Source organism: Gopherus evgoodei, chromosome 2 (assembly GCF_007399415.2).
Source record: "Gopherus evgoodei ecotype Sinaloan lineage chromosome 2, rGopEvg1_v1.p, whole genome shotgun sequence".
NCBI classification, from domain to species: domain Eukaryota; kingdom Metazoa; phylum Chordata; order Testudines; family Testudinidae; genus Gopherus; species Gopherus evgoodei.
Genome location: NC_044323.1, coordinates 162424646 through 162443238, shown reverse-complemented (window position 1 = coordinate 162443238; position 18593 = coordinate 162424646). Strand labels below are relative to the sequence as shown.

The following is an 18593-nucleotide window of genomic DNA, read 5'->3' as shown; positions in this document are numbered from 1 at the left end:
GTGCTCAGCACTGCCCTTGCTGTCCCAGTGGGGGCAGGCAGCGAGCTCCTTGCTTTGGTCACAGCATCAGAGCCAGCGTGAGCCCCCTCTCTGGTGTGCAGGGGGGCGGGGAGCATCTCTCCCTCCCACTCAGCCCCAGAAGGCTAGTTACAGGTAGGCAGGTATCCTGAGCCCAGCAGCCCTCCCTCCTGCCAGCCAGGTCATTTGCATTTTCACTGACCATTTCCATCCTAGCCAATTGGTTCCCTGGATTTGAATTCAAACCCTCAGCCGTTAGAGGAGCAGGGCCTGGATCCTGTCCCAAAGACACACAGTCACCCCCCAACAGGGCCTTCCAGCCGATATCCTGGAGAGCCCCAACGACCAGCCAGCCCGACTCCTCCTGTGTCTGCACAGGGATCTGGGTCATAGGCAGGGCCAGGGCCTTCACCCAAGGGACCTTCACCCCGGTCCCACAGCCCCTCAGCATCTGCGGCTGCACCACCACAGTTCTCTCTGTCCCAGGGTCTCGCCACCCCAGGCATGTTTCCCCACTGACCCCTGGGCAGCCCCCCGTCTCTCTGCTCCACCATCGCCAGTCCATGCTGCTGCTCCTTCTCCTGCAGCTTTTCCTCGGGCTCTTGCTCCCATCCCATCCGTCTCCGATCCCCTGATGGGGAACTCGATCATGAAGACCATCATCTGGTTGGGGACCAGACTCTCGGGGATGCCTGGCTGCTGCTCCAGCTGCTCCCAGATCCTCTTGTAGCCCCATCTGGGTCAGGAATCTGCTTCTCAGAGCAGTCCTTCTCCTCCAGCTGCACAATTAACTGTTGCTTGGTGAACTTCCCCATGAGTAACCCTCTCTTTGTGCACAGGATCACAATGTCCTTCTTAAGGAGATGGTGATAGGCCATTACTTCGCCGTTCCCAAGTTGCTCTGGACTCACAGGCCTGCGTGCTCTTGGCTCCCCCGTGGTTTCCAGGAAGGACCCCTGGTGTGCCAGCCCTTCTCATGGTCACTACCTCTTTGCCAGGGTCGAGGTGCTGACTCCTCCACCCCTGGGACTGCTCTTGCAATCCCCAGGGGAACCCTGCTACTGCAAAAATTCTTCTCTCTCCCAGGGTCGAGCGGCAAGCTCCTCCGCCCCTGAGACTGCTCGCTGCAGTCCTCAGGGGGACCCCGTTACTCCAACAGTCCTTCTCGCTGGTCACACACTCCCAGAGGTTAACTGCCCCCTGAAACCGTCCCTCTCTGAGCCTTCAGCTTGCCTGGTCCTCATTATCCCTCCTTTGTTTTACTGCTCCCCAGTCACTTACTGCAAGCAGTGCCATTCACGGGTGCAGTACATCCCACGGCTGCTGCCAGTTGTCACGGAGTCACCGGGCGATGCTCTGGAACTGCTCCCCACCAAGCCAGTCAGGACTTTGGGGAGCCTCCTCTCCCTTGGAGCAGACTTGTTCAGGGCAAGACGCTCACACGTCTTCACCTCCTGGGTCTCTCCTTGGAACATTTAGCATCCTCTGCCCCTCCGTGCGCTTCCCACAGCGAGCCCGCCCCAGCGGGGTCCTGGGAAAGCCACAGGGTCCTGGACCCCCACTTTGCAATCAGACGTGACTCTCAGCCAGCCAGTAAAACAGAGGTTTATTCGATGACAGGAACAGGGTCTAAAACAGAGCTTGTAGGTACAGAGAACCGGACCCCTCGGCTGGGTCCATTCTGGGGGGCAGTGAGCTAGACCTCCACATCTGCACTTCCCTCCTCGTCCCCAGCCAGCTCCAGACTAACAACCCCCTCCAGCCCCTCCTCTCTGATCAGCCCCTTTCCCCGGGCCAGGAGGTCACCTGACCTCTTTGTCTCCAACACCTTCAGCTGGCACCTTTGCAGGGGAGGGGCCCAGGCTATCAGTTGCTAGGAGACAGAGTGCCGGGCATTTAGGTGCACTGGCCCTTTGCTCTGTAGCAATCGCACACCCTTATTCCACCACCTAGATCCTTAAGAACTGCATAGGGGACACTGAGGCACCAACACAGTATTCAGAGCAAACATTAAGAACATTCCCAGTTCGTCACAGGGGTCTCTCGGGCCTGACCCACCCTGGCTCTTCCACGGTTGGTATCCAGGAGCACGGAACCATCTCTGGGGCTGACAACATGAGATGCCTTATCCTGGCTTATGGAGCTGCTGGCCCAGGAGCAGAGCCGACTTGCCTGCTGGGTCTGACTGGGGCATACTGGCCCAGTAGATTCCTTGACCCCCCCTTCCGCCAAGACGTTAGTTTGCCCCGAAGCCGTCCCCACACGTCTGAGCTGAGGGTAAGTGAAAGGGGTTGCCCAGGGCCCTGGGTATATGACTATCAGTTTGCGCAGGCTGTGATTCAGGGCAGGCTACTGCTCTGGGAGTGGAGCTGTATTTCCAGGAGGCATGTTTTCGGAGCAGGCAGGGCGCGTGACCCCATCTGGGCATCGCTCTCACTGCTATAGGGTGTGATGGATTAACAACCTGGGTTGATTGTATGCTGGCACATCAGGCTGACTTTACTATGTTTCCCTTTCATGGGCCAAAGGACCCAGCAAGAATCCTGGCTGCCTTCCAGCTGATAGAGGGTGGTTAACGGCAGGCACTGTCCTAACTAGCCCAGCCTGCCACGTATGGGGCATGGATGACCCGTATGGAGAGCCAGCCCTCAGGCAGTGAAATACTGGGGGCCCAGACAAAGCTCCTGAGTACTGCAGGGTGGGCTGGGAGCGCAGAAGCTCTGAGGTGTGTCTGGATTTGTTTCGCTTGCCTTCCCCAGCCTGGCTTGCGTCAGGTTCCCTGCCTTTGCAGGTGATGCCGGAGTTTGGTGTGTGTGGCCTGGGCTGGGTCTGGGGTTCAGTGTGTCAGACCTCAGGGAGGGGCTGGCATGCAATCCCCATTGCCATCTATTTTATATCCAGAAAGCGGCTTCCAAATATTGTCCTGTAACAGCACCTTCTGTGTGGCTGAGTGCTGGTTCTCCTGCAGAGGGGCTGGGCCGTGCAAAGGGTTCCTCGCTGGCCAGCAGTGGCATAGAGCGGCTCTGTGCTCCCCTCAAAGTTTCCAGGGCTCTGAGTTTGCAGGCTTAGCGTGCAAGGGACCTGGGAAGCACTGAGACCTGTCACTTGGGAAGAGGGGCGTGTGTATGTTCACACTGCATAGGCTCTAAGGCCAGGATGGAGTATTGGGATCATGCAGGCTGCCTTCCTGCAGCACACAGCCAAAGAGTTTCACCCAGTGATTCCTGCCCAGCAGCCAGAGCATGTCTCTGAGAAAGGCGCCTCTGCTTGCTCCTACCCAGAGAGGTGAGCAGCAGTAGAGTGCGGGGAGAAATGCCAGAGTTAAAACAAGGGGTTTATTGGCTTGCATCCATTCGCTAATGCTTATGTAAATATTTCGAGGGAACTGGAATGAACAGTGCAGGAGAATGGGGAGGCTGCTTTTAACCTTTGGCAAGGCAGCTGCAAGCTCCATTCTGCTTCATGATGGCCCAGTGGACCTCGTCCAAGCATTTCCTAGTGCTTCACAGGTGTAACCGAGCCCCCTGGCCCCTCTGTGCAGGAAGGGGGAGAGAGACATCATTGCTCCCCATGCCCCGCTGTTTTGCTCACTGGGGAAATGCAGCCTTCTGTAGTGTGAGACTGAAGCTGGGGGGACTCCCTCAAGGTGCTCCCTAGCAGCTTTCCAGGGCCCCCGGGGCTGCATGTAAGTGCTGGGTATGGTCCCCCCTCCCTTGCGTTTGGCTGAGTGGGGTACTTGCTCCTCTGCACTGCCCCTCTTCCATAGCTGGTCAGGGGGATGATGTTTCACTCTTACACAAACCTTCCAATCCCCTCTCAGCGGCTCGCTTCCAGGTCTTTGTATTGGAATCAAGCAGAGAGACTGACCCTCCGCTTGCTTCCAAGGTGAGAGGGTGGCCAGGTGGCCAACTCACTGGGCTGGGGCTTGGGAGAACTCGGGTCAAGCCCTCCCGCTGCCACAGACTCCCTACTTGACCTTGGGCAAGTCACTTAATGTCTCTGTGCCTCATTCCCATCTGAAATAAGGGGTAGTAATAACCGTCCGCCCAGCCTGCGTCTGCCCTGTCTGTTTTGGTTGTGAGCTCTTTGGGCCAGGGTCTGTCTCTGACTGTCTGTGCAGGGCCCAGCACAACAGGGCCCTGATCTCCAGGGCTATTTTGGTGTGACCCTTGCTGGCCCTAGTGATTAGACACTCTTGAGCTGAGTCTTGTTCTGGTCCAGGGTCGTGGCCGTAGCACCTAGAGAGAGAATGGTGGGGCCTGCAGTTGTGCTGAGGGGAGAGAGGCCAGCGGGAGCTGGGCAGGGGCTTCAGAATCTGCCCGAAGGAAGCCATTGGTAGGTGGTTTGTGAAGAAGGAGGTGGAAAGAGTTGGCACTGCAGTGGAGAGGATTTGCTGAGGGAGCTGGACCATGACGGGCACAGAGCATATGGCTTATGAGGTTGACTTTTGGGATGTGGATGGAGGGGGTGGGGAGGGTGCTGTCTGAGATACAGGGTGGCGCTCCAGGCGAGGAGCTGTCATTCATGGGTGGACCTGTTGGAAAGAGGGGTGGTCAGTGCAGCAGTGAATGGACGGTGCATCGCCGCTGCACAGCAGGGATGAAGCTGGACTTTGCAGCCGGAGAGGGGAGGAGTTGATTCCTTCGTGGGCATGGCACAGCATGACGTTGACCGATTTCTCTGATTGTGATGGTAAGTTTCAGTTTTATTCTCCTAAATGAGCATTTGATGTTACTTCATATTATTTCTTGCCAAATTTGTGGGGGTTTTCTTTATGAAGTTTAAAAATGGAAGGGTCTCCATTGTCTTGGTTTGCCGCTGCCTCCTCTTGCAGCAGGCAGAGCTGACTGTCGCTGCCTGGGTCACTGCCTAGCTCGATCAGAACGTCCTGTTGATAAGAGGAGAGGATAAGACTGTCCCCTCTGGCTGGCAGTCTGAACCCAGCATGGAGCAGCGGTGGCTGAAATGTGGCATGTGGGGTGTTTTTGTTTTTAACTAGCTGCTGAGCCGCTCAGTGGATCCCTAGTGAAATGTGGCAGAGTGTCACTCCGTTCACTAGTAGCACTAAGGCCACGTCCAGACTAGGGTATTAAAATCGATTTTAGATAAGCAACTTCAGCTACGGGAATAACGTAGCTGAAGTCGAATTTCTAAAATCGAGGTTCTCACCAGTCTGGATGGCGCGGCTTCGATGTCCGCAGCTCTCCGTGTCGATTCCGGAACTCCGTTTGGGTTGATGGAGTTCCGGAATCGATGTAAGCGCGCTCGGGGATCGATACATCGCGTCCAGACTAGACGCAATATATCGATCCCTGAGCAATCGATTTTAACCCGCCGATGCCGCGGGTTAGTCTGGACGTGGGCTAAGTGGGGCCCTCAGTCTAAAGCCGTGTCTTCCTTGCTTAAAAAAAAAAGTGTCTTTGACATCAGGGTAGCTAACTACTGCGCACGGTATCCCGAGGTCCGAACACAGGGACGACAAGGCACTTTGGTTTTACTGAGAGGCAAACTAGGTGAGGCCAATCCCGGTGAGGATAGTGCTGACCTCACCTTGTTTTACTATCTCTGGTAAAAACACTCTTGTTTAGCAGTGATGACAAGGCCTTGGAGGTGGCTGAGGGCTGAATGGGCCAGAGGGGAAGGTCAGCCTGGCACCTTTCAACAACCACGCAGAATTCAAACTCAAATAAAAGTGAAGAGAAAGAGGAGGAAACAGCGACAGCTTGGCAAAGCCTGGTACTGGACGCCCTTTCTCTTTAAAATCAATGTAAAACACATGGAAGAATGTAATTTTATTAGAATGCCAGACGTCTACATTCTTATCGTGGCTTAGTGCTGATGACCGAAATGAAGTACAACTAGCACTTAATAAGATTGTTATCGAGCTTGATTAAAACACAGGGGAGGAACAGGCTGGGGGTTTCAGTTCCTGTGCGGAGTGAAAGAGGGAGAAATCTCTCTCCAAGAACAAGCAAATGCAAAGCTCTTTGTCTCGAATTAAAGAAAAGCCACCTCTGCGCCCAGGGAGTAGATAACCAGGGCTGAAAGCCACAGGTCAGAATTCACAGCCAGGGTGCTGCTTGTTAATATTGCCCTGTGTGATAGGAGCTAGTCTTGACTTGCTGAATTTTGGAGTCTCTCTGCTTCAGGCCGAGTCATGCTCAGTTGCTGCTGAGTGATCTGGAATAAATAAAACGGGGACTTACTCCATAAAAGCCACTTGGAGCTAAAGAACCTATTAACCAACGATGACTCCACTCCCAGCCTCTGTATTGGGCACTCACCTCTGGACATCAAACTAGCTACTGGCCAGTTCTGCCGTTGGCTTGGGGCTGTTCCAGTCCTGTTGGGAGTAGAGAGACCAGTTGGGGGTCTCAAGTCAAAGCTCTTTCTTATCATTAATGAATTTCAGACACAAATGCTTTAGGGATCATTTTCCTCTCCTGATTATTGCCTGAATCGGAAACCTCTTGTCTGAGCAATTCCTCTGCTTTAGGCCTGGTCTGCACTTAAAAATGAGATGGGCCTAGCTATGTCGCGCGGGGCTTTGAAGCAATGTGCGCCAGGAGTGATGTAGTTAAGCCAACCTAACTCCCAGTGTAGCACAGCAATGTCCATGGAAGAATTCTTCCATCCACCTCGTAACTGCCTCTTGGAGAGGTCGGTTAACTACGCAGATGGGAACCCCCCTCCTGTGGATGGAGGAAGTGTCGATGCTACAGCCGAGTCTTTCTAGTGTCATCCTACCCTGGGACTAAAATTCTGAATCTCTGTACAAGGCTGAGAGATTGGTTCAATATCGGCAACCGTGACTGTTAAAAAACCATGACTCTGGGCCCCAATACTATGAGATTTTAATAAATGTGATGGGGGATTCTCTCCCGCCAGATCTCCCTTCTGCAGGCACGCCCTGGTTGCTGCTCAGATTTGGAGTTTTGAGCTGTCTGTGTTTCCCCTTTGCAGGGTGTGATTCACTCTGCCTCCCTGTCCAAGGTGACCCAAGGCTGCCGGGAGCCTGGGCCTGGGACCAGCGATCCCATTCATGCCCACAGTGTCCCATCGCCCTGGGAAACTCAGTCCATGGAGTCTCTCTGCTGAGGAGCAGCAGCGGAGCTGGGCTTCCGCATGACTCCAGGCGAGTTGGGGTCTCCACTTAGCACCTCTGTCCAGAGCTGCTGGGTAAAGCTAAGTGCAGTAAAGAAACAGACTCGTGGGCCAATAGGTATTGGAGCCAAAGTGGGTGCCTAGGAGGCCAGTTCCCCCATCTCTGGCCTCTGTGACCCCATGATGATGAAGGGACTAGAGGCTGCACACACACAACCCTAATCCTTGCTGTGTAGATTTCCTGCACTCTAAGGCCAGGAGGGACTGTTAGTTTTGCTTTTCATCTGTCTCAGCAAGTGGGGAGCTGCTGCTTTCTGCAAGGGCTGCCCCTCCACTGCAGAAGGAGGGAGCTGGGAGGGGAGGGGACGTGAAGGAGGAAATGGAAGCTCTGGTGAGTAACTTGCAGGGGCCTGGAGCTGGGACGCCTACCCTCTCTTCCCCCCCCCCCCCCAGTCTGGCATGCTAAGCTAGTAGTGGATTATTCATGCTGAGTGGGAGGCTGTACGCAGAGCTAGCGCTACCAGGCTGTGCAGGGGGAGAAGGGTGGAGCTGAGGAGGAGGGGAGCTGCGGAGACCTTTCCTATGGAGTGGAAGGATCCTGGTGGGCTAAGTGATGGATGTGAGCAAGTGGCAACAGGCTGGCTGCTCTAGGGAGGGGAGCCTCCCTCCCACAGGTTGCGTCCACACCTCTCTGCTAGAGAGACCTCCGGGGAGGAAAGTGTCCCCATGGGCCTTTGGCTCATCGGTGTCTCTGCTGAGCCTACAGCGATGGGGATCACCACAACAGGCTTGTCTGTGAGATATGGTGCCCGTTGCTTTAGGAACTGGGCTGAGATCCTGCAGGACATGACACAGTGTTGTGCATCCCCAGGCGTCCAAGTTGGGGAGCTCTGTGCCAACGCATGAGCCGTCCCCATGCCATGTGCTAAGTGAGAAATCAGGAGAGCTGCTCTGGGGACACGCCTTGTGATGGGCTGCTGTTGTATGGGGGAGCAGGAGCCAGCTCCTGTTCATAAGGGGGGCAGAGAAGGGCCATGGCCCTTGGGCCTCTTTCTCTAACACCTTTCCCGGTGTGAGAATCTCCTGTGGAACAGAGACCCAGGGCCACCTTCTCAAGCTGCAAGGCTGAAGTGTGCATTTGCGCACGTGCACTCTGTGGGGGCAGTTACCTACGTCCCCGAGAGCTTGGGACCCCAGCTTTGGCCATGGCTTCAGAAAAGGAAGCTGGGGTCCCAGTCCCTCACGAACTTGGATAACTGCCCCCATGGAGTACAGGGAAACTGAGGCGGGCGTCCATGCTGCCTGAGTGGTGCTTGCCGGCTCTTGGTTCTGCTTGGCATCCCCTCAGCAGCTTGTGTTTTTATGGGGGGCACAGTGTGAATATGGGTCGGGGCTGAGCTTATGAGGGAACAAACCCTGTACAGGACTTTGAGCTGTGCTCAGCCATTCCAAGCAGAAATTCCGGCAAGTGGGGGGCTGCCTGTGGTGTTTAGAGCCAGCTCAGTTAAAGGCACAGGCTTTATCGCTGCGTACCCAAACATCTGCAGGGTGACGTGGAACAGGCAGAGTCCTCGTGGGGAGTTGGGTGCAGGGCAGGTGGAGAGCTTGGCCTCTGGCAGGACAGGGATCCATTGCTTTTCTTAACGAGGACAGAACAAGGCATCAGAGGCTGCCCTGGCAGCAGGGAAGTTCAGGTTTGGGGATGGGGCAGGCCTTTGGCTCTAGGAGCTGCTCCATGACAGATGGGACAAGCTGCTGGATAGGAGCTGGAACAGCATTTGTCCCACTCTTCTATGTGACACAGTGTGGGGTTTACTGGTCTCGTGAGCCAGTGAGGGGAAAGGGGCTTCAGTCCTCAGTGGCGCCAGCAACTTGCTTCCCTGGCTTATGTTACATGGCATTTGCCAGCGGCCTCCAGGAGTCCCAGGCCCCTTTCAGCGTTTCATTCCTTTGAGAGTAGCCTCCGCCTCCTAGGCAAATAGCGGCCATGGAGCTATGCAACCTGGCCTGCATCTGCCCTGGTCTGTAATGCAGTGGAGCAGCCTACAAGTCCCAGCTTGCACTGCTTCAGCTGGGGAGTGGCATTGAAGACTATGACTTTTGCGTGAGTCTCCTTTGTGCTAATTAAGGGTGGTCCTCGGGCTGCCAACATGACCTCGTGGCTGGACAAAATTTGATCCCATTGGCCTAGGAACTGGGAACAAAACAGGCAGTGCTTTGATGTATTGACCTGTAACTTCTTAACTCCAAGGGGGTTAGGAGTAAGGGGGAGAATTTGGGGTTGATGCCCTCTCCGCCGGTACAGTTGAGAAGGGCACTGCCTTGTCCCTCCTTTGATTCCTGGAACTCTGCACAGAGTTCTTGTTTAGCTTATAGGCTCTTCTTAAGAGCCACGCTCGGGTTGTGCTCGAGGGTCGTGCTTGGTTGTCATGTACCTGCTCTTCTTAAGTCTCCTTGCCATCTATGTTGCTTCACCTGGCCTGGCCTGGTCATGGGAATAGTGTCTTTGTTCTTTGGACACGTGGTCATATAGTAAAAAATGTGCTCTGTTCGCGTTGTCTGTCTGGTTTCCTCTGGACAGTGATTCCCATTTTCTTAAGCAGCTGCTGACACGCCACCAAAAAGCTCTTTGGGAGCAGAATCCTGCTGATGTAACACATCTTGGTGCGCACACACAACGCCTGCATTTCTAGTGACGTACAATAACCTGAAACTAGCAGCAAATTTCTTCTGCTTCTCTTACAGTGTGTCTGTACAGCCTCTAATACAATGGGACCCCTATCGCAGCTGGGGCTGTTGGGCGCAACCATAATAGTAATGAAGAAGAGAACGCCTTGTCTTGTTTGGAGGGGAACCCTGGCCCTTTCCTGCTGAGTTTGTATTTCTGAGGCAGCCTGGCTAGAGAATTATTAGCTCACAGAAGTCAATAAAAGAAGATAAATAAATCCACACAGGAAAGTAGGCAGTCAGCCCAGGTCATCCAAGGCCTCATCACTTTAATAATCCATATTAAACAGCTTCTTCAGTGGCGTTGTGCAATCCAAAGAGGGGCCGGGCAGGAAAATCCCTCCTTTGGTTTCAGGTGGGTGTGCTGCAGTCCTTCCCTCCTTCCCTGGAGCATCAGTGGAACGGACATGGTAGAGAGGTGTAGCCTTGCTGTTAGCAGGCACTGGAGGAGCGGCCTGGGCCTCGTGCTCCCAGGTGAGTAGGCATATCTCCCATTGGCTCCAGGGGGAGTTCTGGGTGCTTTGGAAAAGCCCTGCTGGTAAGGTGGGGCCTGGCAGTCTCTGGGCTGCACCTCTGGGTCTGTCCCCACCTGGCTGCACAGTGTTACGCACACTTGTGTGGCCCCCAGGCTCCCTGCCTTGGCTGAACAGAGTTCAGACACCCGGGCTGCTGGGGAAATCCGTTGTGGCCTCAGGCGCTCCGGAGGCCAGTGGTTAGTGCTCTATGGGGAGCAGGAAGCCAGTTGCTGGGTCACATGGACTGCGTGATCAAGGGATTCCACATTAAGGAGCACTAATTGCCATGCAACCACTTGACAGCAAATCAGCTGCTCTTTGCCCTGGCAACCGTCATGTACACAACAACATTGGAGCAGTGGCATTTGCAGGCCCTTGGAATTCCACCATGGGTCTCATCAGGCCTCAGAAGGCTCGTGGCACCTGTGTCCGTGACAGACAGGGCTGGGGTCCCAGTGCTGGCTGACGGGTCCCCGGACCTGGGAAGCTCTCAGCAGCTGGTTGAGACCTTGCCTGAAAGCAGCAGGCTAGCCTAGCATAGCGTGTCTTCTCCTTAGCCAGATGTCCGAAGGGCAGCAGAGAGGCGCAGAGGGAGCAGGAGCCCCCTGGCCCCAAGGCGGTTTCTAAGAACCCTGCAGGGGTAAAGCAAAAGGCAACTTTTCTCTTCCTTGGGTCTCTGGCCTGGACAGTGGAGTCCTTCTCTGTCTGAATTTTAGCAGCAGCCTAATAACTGGCAATGCTGGCAAAGGCTAGCGCAAGGCCATTGCTAACAGTGTCCTGTGCCCTTACAGCACATCTCCCCCCTGCCGCCCACCCAGGCTTTGCACAGCATGGTTGCAATTCAGAGAACTGATGGCTGGGTGTAGGATCCAGCTCCTTGAACTGCAGTGGGGCAGCTGCCTGTACCAGCTGGGGACAGAGCATGTGAGTGCTTCTGCAAAAAGCCCCCATGCTTGTCGCGCTCTCCCCATGTGCAGGACTTACTAGGCTTTCCCTTGGGGATGCTGGTACCAACAGCAAGTCCCAGCGGGAAGCTCTCCTTTGCAAAGGAGCTGGCTGGCCAAGCTGGTGCCAGGTCTGTGCTGGTGAGGATCATGGAAGCTGATCTGGTCTGCTAGTGGCTCCCTTGGGGCTGTCACCAGAAGGGTGCAAGTGGCATTAGCACTGAGTGATGCTGTCCCTTTAAGCAGGACTGAGGGGAGATGCAGCGTCCTGCTGCTGCGAGTGAGTCCTGTGTCCAGGGTGGCTGGCCCCCGGCAGCATGAACTGAGGTGTGAAGTCTCTGCCCTGGCACTAGGTTCCCTGGACCAAAATGCTCTGCCTGGAATCCACCGGGCAGCTGGTCTGGCTGTGTGTCTGCTGCAGCAGGGAGGTGACCTGCCCTGCATCACGCCGCTCCTTGGAGCACGCTGATGTGGCGCACTCAGAAGGGCTCCTCGAGGAAGCCCTTGATCAAGCCAACAAGGATGTTACTGATCTGAAAGCGGCTTCTCCTGCTCATGGGAGAGTTCCGGCCCAGCTAGTCACAGTCGTCCTTGGAATGCAGCTGCCAGGGAATCTGTCTCCAGCTGACACCCTCACCCCCCAGTGCTAAACACTCAACAGAAGCCACCTGCAGGCTCCTCGCCCCTTCCAAATTAGAGACCATCCTCCTGGCAGCCAGCACCCGACAGCCGATCCCAGAAGCAGAGTGTGAGTGAGCGTCACCAGACAGCAAGCGGGGCCTTATCCCTCCTCTCCATCCCCGACCCTCGGTGCCCAAGATGGGACCAGGACTCTTGCAAACCATCCGTATTCTGCATGCTGCTCGACACCTGTTGCAGAGTATGGCGCGCTGCCCTGGCATGAGGTCAGCTCCATGGGAGCAGCTGGGTTCGCTTTTCCGGAGGCTGTAGAAAGAGGCTTTAGAAATAATGGTCCAGATGACTGCCCAGGAAAGGCTGGGGGTATTTATTGTTGTTTTTGGTTTGGTTGGTTCAGCAAAGCTACTTTGTTCCTGTCCCTATTTGGTGGAACAGCAAAGTCCTGCTCCAGTGTCACCCTCTGTCACTTTGAGCTATCCCTTTTGCCCTGGTTTGCTGCCTGGCTGTCTCTTGCTTTACCTCTAATAATAACCAAGCTGCTGTGTGTATCCGTGAGAGGAATAATGTCCTAATATGCTGCATTAAAAGCTGAGTGGGATAAAACTGCCCCTAGCAGCCGCCCTGCACTTCCTATCGCAGATGGCTTTGCTCCTTTTGATTTCCCTCTTTGGTGGAAAACAGATGAGTTCCCTCAATATCCCAGAGCTCAAGGGTGAACTCTTCAGCACACCACAAATGCTAACTGGGAAGCTGTGGAGTCCACTGTTTTCCCCAGCTCCTGAAACCACACTGGAGCAGAGAGATAGGGACTCTTTCCAAACGGTGTGTCTACCAGGTACAACCCTCTTGGCTGGGAACAGAGAGAGGCGAATTAGCGTAGCAGCAGAAGCTGGTGTAATTCCTGCATCATATTTACTGCTGGGCCTGGGACTGCTCTGCCGCCCAGTTCCAGCTCTCTGACGTTTGGCCTATTCATGCATGAGGAAGTGAATTGATTACGGCAGGAAGTTCTGTTGGACCAAATCCCTAGAGGACTTGGTGAAACATGGGCCCTCTGGGGCCTTTGGCCAGGAGTCTGCAGACAAGACCCCGGTATTCTGTCAAGCAGCATTGTAGCGGGGTCCTGGCTTCCTGTTGGCTCAGCTTGACATAACTGGACCTTTAGATGGCAGCTGGTCAACGGTGGAGATTGTTATTGGCTGACACCCAGCCCTAAGCAGCCGGAATGAATGCTGATGTCAGATCCCCACTGGGATTACTTCATAAGTGAAGGGCATGTGTGCGTGCCTATGGAAAGAAAGAGTCCATAGAAACCCTGCAGTGATCCTGAAGGCTCCCCATAGTTCATTCCCTTTCCTCGCTTCTCGGAGTTTGCCTTGGTTCCCGGCTTTTGTCGGTTGTAACCATGAAGTGGCTTGTTAGCAGAATGGGGTGGGAATCTTTTTTGCAAAATTTCTGGAAAACTTGCAGGGTTTTTTGGGGTTGAAAATTTTCCATGTTTTCCCACCCAGCTCTGTTCCTGGGGCAGGTGGGGGTGTGTGTGGCTGGGAGCTATCCTCTCCCAGCTGTGCAGGGCCTAGGTGTGAAGTGAGGGTGGCGAGATGGGTTCTTGGCCTAGTCCTTCCTGTTGATGTCACAGCTGGCATTGACTTGCCCCTGGTTTGCGGACTCAGTGCCAAGGCCAAGAACTGACTGGGCCACGGTGTTTGAGCCCCCTTGGGGCTCTTGAGGGCAGGATGAGGCCTGCTGGTGGGGCAGAGCCGAGCCATGCCGTACCTGTACAAAGGATACCCCCCCCCCAAGGCCACATGCCATCTGGTGCTCTAGACATTGGATGTGCCAGCCCTGTGCAGGGCAGAGTGGGAGAGCAAGCCCTTTCTGGGTAGTGGTATGCAATGCCGTTCGGGTCGCCAGTCTCTCATGCTCTCAGGCTCCGAAGGCAAGTTCCACGGTACTTGCTCTGTGTCTGCAACCAGTAGTTGGGCCTGGGAGCTGCTGGGCGATAGCATTGGAGTCTCACAGGTGCAGCTCTGCCCGTGGCTGCTCTGTCTGGGGCAGGCGTCTCAGTCCTGCAAGGAGCACTGTGGGTTGGGAACTCCCAACAGCTGCTCCTCACTCGCCCTCCCTGGAGGCAGGGGTGAGGCTGGGTTCGGCTGCCCTCCTGAGAGGGAGCACCCAGCAGGCCCATTTTCATGGCTGTGCTGCTGGTGGGAGCAGAGGAGGATGCAGTATCATGGGCGCAGTAGGAGCAAAGTGAGGTGGGGCCATGGTAGCTCTTTACCTGCTGCTGCGAGGCTCCGCTCTCCAGCCTTCATATGTGACGGAGAGCCAGGTGTGGAGTGAGCAGGACACCCACGTGGGCTGTGGCTGCCCTGTGGCTGGGCAGCTACCCCAGGAAAGCCCTGGAGCTGCTGGTAAGATGCCTGTCTGGGTTAAACCCACCTGCTGCAGGTGTTTGCCTCGGCCAGCTCATCTGTGCTGTTCTGCAGCCCTGGCCTCCCTTCCTCTTGGTGTCGGAGTGGGAGGTCCAGGCCGGTGCCACAGGCTGTGGTTGAAGCAGCCTGGTGTGTGCAGCACCTGTCCCTGCTGCCGTAGCTGTGGGAACCCCATGAGAGGATGGGACTGGGCCACTGCCCTTGGCACGCCGTCCAGTCACTCCATAATGAACAAATCCAAAATGCTGCTTCTCCCTGCTGAGGAGGGCCCCATGATGAATGTGGATGCATTCTTCCAGGGCATGGTGGGTGCTGCGTTGGGCTGGGAACATCTCTTAGGGATGTCTCTGCAGAGTTCTCCCCCACCCTGGGGTGATCCTGCAGCGTTCCCTGCCGTGTCCCCCCCCCACACACTCCCCCTCCCTTCTGTTATTTTAAATGCCAGGAATTTGTAACAACAGATGTTGCAGTGCCATTGCCTTGATGGTATAGGAAGGGATCTCCCAGCTCTTTACTCTCCCTGGATGGATCATTTGTGCATGTCGCTCCCTGGCAGGTTGAGAGCTCTGCTCTGGATCTTGGAGACTTACTATTTATTTGCACCAGGGAGTCTCTGTCCTACTGTACTAGGGGCTGTACATTCGTAGAATGAAAAGACCACCCTCCCCACTGAATATACTCCCAGGGTCCGGGTACTCCTCTCCACAGCCACTGCTTGACCTGCAGGACTTGGACAGAGAGGGGATGCCAGTGGGGTGAGGAATGCATGGCTTGTGGTGGGCAGGCAGCTGCCAGGGAGTCTGGGCAGGTTGTCTGTCCCCTGGGGAAGCTTGCCAGGCCATGAGCTCATTCCTTCAGAGTCAGGCCTGCATCCTCTGCACGCAGATGAGAGCAGATAGCTGCCAGCAAGTCCGGCCAGCAGAGAATGGCGTGTGGAACAATAAACCAGCCTGAGAGATAAGGAAACCAGATGGTTATTAGCAAGCTAGCGCGGAGGACGGGGCATTGTTCTTGAAGGAAGCGCAAACCCCCTCTGGCTTCTAGGCTCAGCTCCTGTGGAGAAAACCCGTGTTGCAGCCTGCCTGCCAGGTCGCCGCCGTCAGAACTGGCAGCGGGGCTGCCCCTCTCCTGCCCGGACCTGCAGTCAGGGTACGGTTTGCACTGTGATATTAGTGCTGCTGGGAGGGGAAGAGCCAAACGTGTGTATTACCGTGCTGCAGCTAGCTGTGGGGGGAAAGCAAGTCACTGATCGGTGCATTCAGATACAGCAGAACGGAGAGGGACAGCGTGTTCAGTCGCAGGAGGCCAGGCTGTGCAGACTTGGCTCCACCACAACTTCAGCCATAAGTGGCACCATGGGGCTGCAGGGCGTTTGGAAACCGGGGCTCTTTCCTGCCGAATCCTGCAAGGTGCCGAGCCCCTGGGAGAGGTGGTGTGCACCCCACGATGCTCAGCCGCTCCTGGGTGCGCTCAGCACCATGTACGAATGGACCCTGGCGGGGCTGGTGTCTTTGGGTCAGGCCAGCACAAGGCTGGGAGCCGGGAGTGCAACTGCTTGTGCTTTAACACACAGACGTGTGGCCCTTTCCCTTCCAGACATGGGGGGGTGTGACTTCTTGGGCTGAATCCTCCTCTGCCCCGCCTGTAGCACGGGGTGACAGTAGCTGCCTGCCTGGATGGGGCGGGGAATAACTGGTTAACAGCTTGCGAAGCATCCTGAGGCCAGCCCATGCACAGGAGTGGGCGCGTCTCCTGTTGACTGGCATGGGGCCTGGGAGCTGCTCCTTGCAGGGCCCCGTCAAGCTCTCCCCTGTGCTTGGGAGCAGGAAGCTCCTCTCCACGTCGAAGGCCTGCTCCAAAGCCCCATAGAAGTCACAGGGAGTCTCTTTCCCTTTGGCTTTGGATCATCCCTGTTCTGCAGTGTGAAAAGGAGGCCGTGTGCTTCCTGATTCTGCGTCACCCCTGCCTTGTCCTGGGTGCCCAGTGTGAGCTGGGGCCTTTTGGGGTAAAGTTGATCCTGTTCTCCCGAATTCTGATGCTCCAGCAATGGCGGGGAGGGAAAACTGCAGATCTAATGGGGGGAAAAGTCCTGTAGAAACTACTGAGAAGGGGCATCATCTGCGCACTCTCTCTTTCTCCCCTGGTGTCTGAAGTGGATTCAGGGCCCAGTTCTGAGCCTCACCTTGGCCAAGTCCATTCTCCTCTCTGCACCTCAGTTTCCCCTGGGGAGGAGTATTCTCCCCCACATCTCCAGGAGGGTTGTGAGGACTGGGTTATGAGTGCGTTGAAGTCCTTGGCTGGCGGGTGAAGCATCACTGTCTTGATGCCATGAGTGCTGTTCCTCCTGCATGAGCACTCAGGGTCTGTCCCTCCCTTCAGTGTCCAGGCTCTAATGACAACGGCTGTTGTCTCTGGATTAATTTCTCCTTCTCCTGCCCCCTTCTCTGTCCCTTGCAGGAGGTGGAGGGAAGCGGAAAGGGAGGAGTAAGAAATGGAAAGAGATCCTCAGATTCCCACACATCAGCCAGTGTGATGACCTTCGGAAAGGCCTGGGTAAGCGGCAAGCCTCAACCCGGCTGCTCCCCGGAGCCGGCCAGCAAGACAAGCCTCGTGCAGGGGCGTGCGGGGATTGTGTTGCAAGAACTGGCAAAACCTGCTTGCCGCAGAGCCTGGGTGCCTGCTGCGAATAAGCAGGTACAAGCCGGCGGGGAAGGAGGGGATCGTGCGGGGAGAGCAGGCTGGCACACCAAGCTGCACTCAGCAGAGAGGCTGAAGGGCCAGTGTGGCGCAGTAATGGATACAGAGAGAGCAGTGGGAAATGCCAGGGGCCCATGGGGAGCTCCATGCTACAGCTTTTGCACTTGACAACAAAGCCTGTGATCATTTCCTGCCAGCGCAGAGAAGAGATGCTTATCAGGAGCCCAAGGAGGGTGGGGCAGAGAGGCAGGAAGAGGGTCAAGGCTGGGGCTGTTAACTGTTGCTGGAGAGAGGGTGTGCTCCATGCATACAACTGGGGACACCTGCGCTGCCTGCGAACAGCTAGGCACTACCCCCATGCACCCGCTCTTGCCCGGGTGGGGAGGGGCGGCGTGTGTGGCAGAAGTGCAGGTGGGAGGAAAGCAGCATCTCCCACAGGGCAGGCCCGGGGGGCTACGTGTCTGGAGATACAGCTGCAGCACTCCCTGACTCTGCATCACCACCACCTTGTCCCAGACCTGACTCTCCGCTCGGGCACGCTGGTGCACAAATGTCCCTGACCAGTGTCAGTGACTAACCTGGCCCTTCCCCGACAGGGGTTGGGGCACCCTCTGCCAGCGACACGCATGGGCTTAGAGGGAGCTGCACTTGAGCATGGAGACTCAACCCCCTGGGTACAGCCAGCCTCAGCGGGGTGCCACCTCCCTAGAGCTCCCTTCCTGTGTCTGCAGCGGGGGTTAGGCCTTTCCCACGTGTCTGCTGCTGGCCTCAGAGTCCCACGGGACTTGGGGTCTTGGGGAGCCATTAGCTGCACAGAGCTCATCCAGCCACCCGTGGCAGCAGCAGGCGGGCGGGCGTTAGCGTAACGGTGTACAGTGTCATATACTAGGGCATCGTATCTGCCCAGAGAGACGTGTCCCCTGCACCAAGGAGCTGGCACCCTTGGGGCACTGGAGGGACCTGAGCAGGGCAGCTCAGGAGGGGCTGGGGTGTGGCTCTTGCTGTGGAGGGGGAATGGTTGGTGCGAGAAAGGGCACATTCGGGGGGGCGTGCTCCAGGACCAAGGCGACAGAAGCTTCATGGCCATGAGAAACGTGTCACGGACCGTGAAATCTGTATAAAAGCACACAAAAGACCAGATTTCACGAGAGAGACCAGTGTTTCTCACATGGGGGGTCCTGACCCAAAAGGGAGTTTCAGGGGGGTCACCAGGTTATTTTAAAGGGTTGCAGTGTTGCCATCTTTACTTCTGCGCTGCCTTAAGAGTGGGGCTGTTGGAAAGCGGTGGCTGTTGGCCAGGCACCATGCTCTGAAGGCAGCAGCCTACCGCCAGCAGCAGCACAGAAGTAAGGATAGCAGTATGGTGACACCTGCCGCGCTGCCCCCCCACCCCACCCCCCGCAATAGCCTTGTGACCTTTTTTGGGTCAGGACCCTTACAATTACAACACCCTGAAATTTCAGATTTAAATAGCTGAAATCATGAAATTAACGATTTTTAAATTCCTATGACTG

General features: G+C 55.9%; 1 protein-coding gene across 7 annotated transcripts in view; it reads left to right on the top strand.

Moving 5' to 3' along the window:
• LOC115646399 (G protein-coupled receptor kinase 5-like) overlaps positions 1-18593 on the top strand; it is a 70775-nt gene that overhangs the window by 27645 nt on the left and 24537 nt on the right. For 5 of the 7 annotated variants that reach the window (XR_003999006.1, XM_030552170.1, XM_030552166.1 and 2 more), the window contains exon 2: positions 16840-16935. The exons of 1 other annotated variant lie outside the window; for it this stretch is intronic. Coding sequence is in view for 5 of the 6 variants with exons in the window: in XM_030552170.1 (XP_030408030.1) it covers positions 16840-16935 (96 nt within the window). In the remaining variant the exon portion in view is untranslated. Of the gene's footprint in view, positions 1-4664; positions 4711-16839; positions 16936-18593 lie in introns of those variants that run through there. One more of the 7 variants, XM_030552167.1, reaches the window with a different exon arrangement.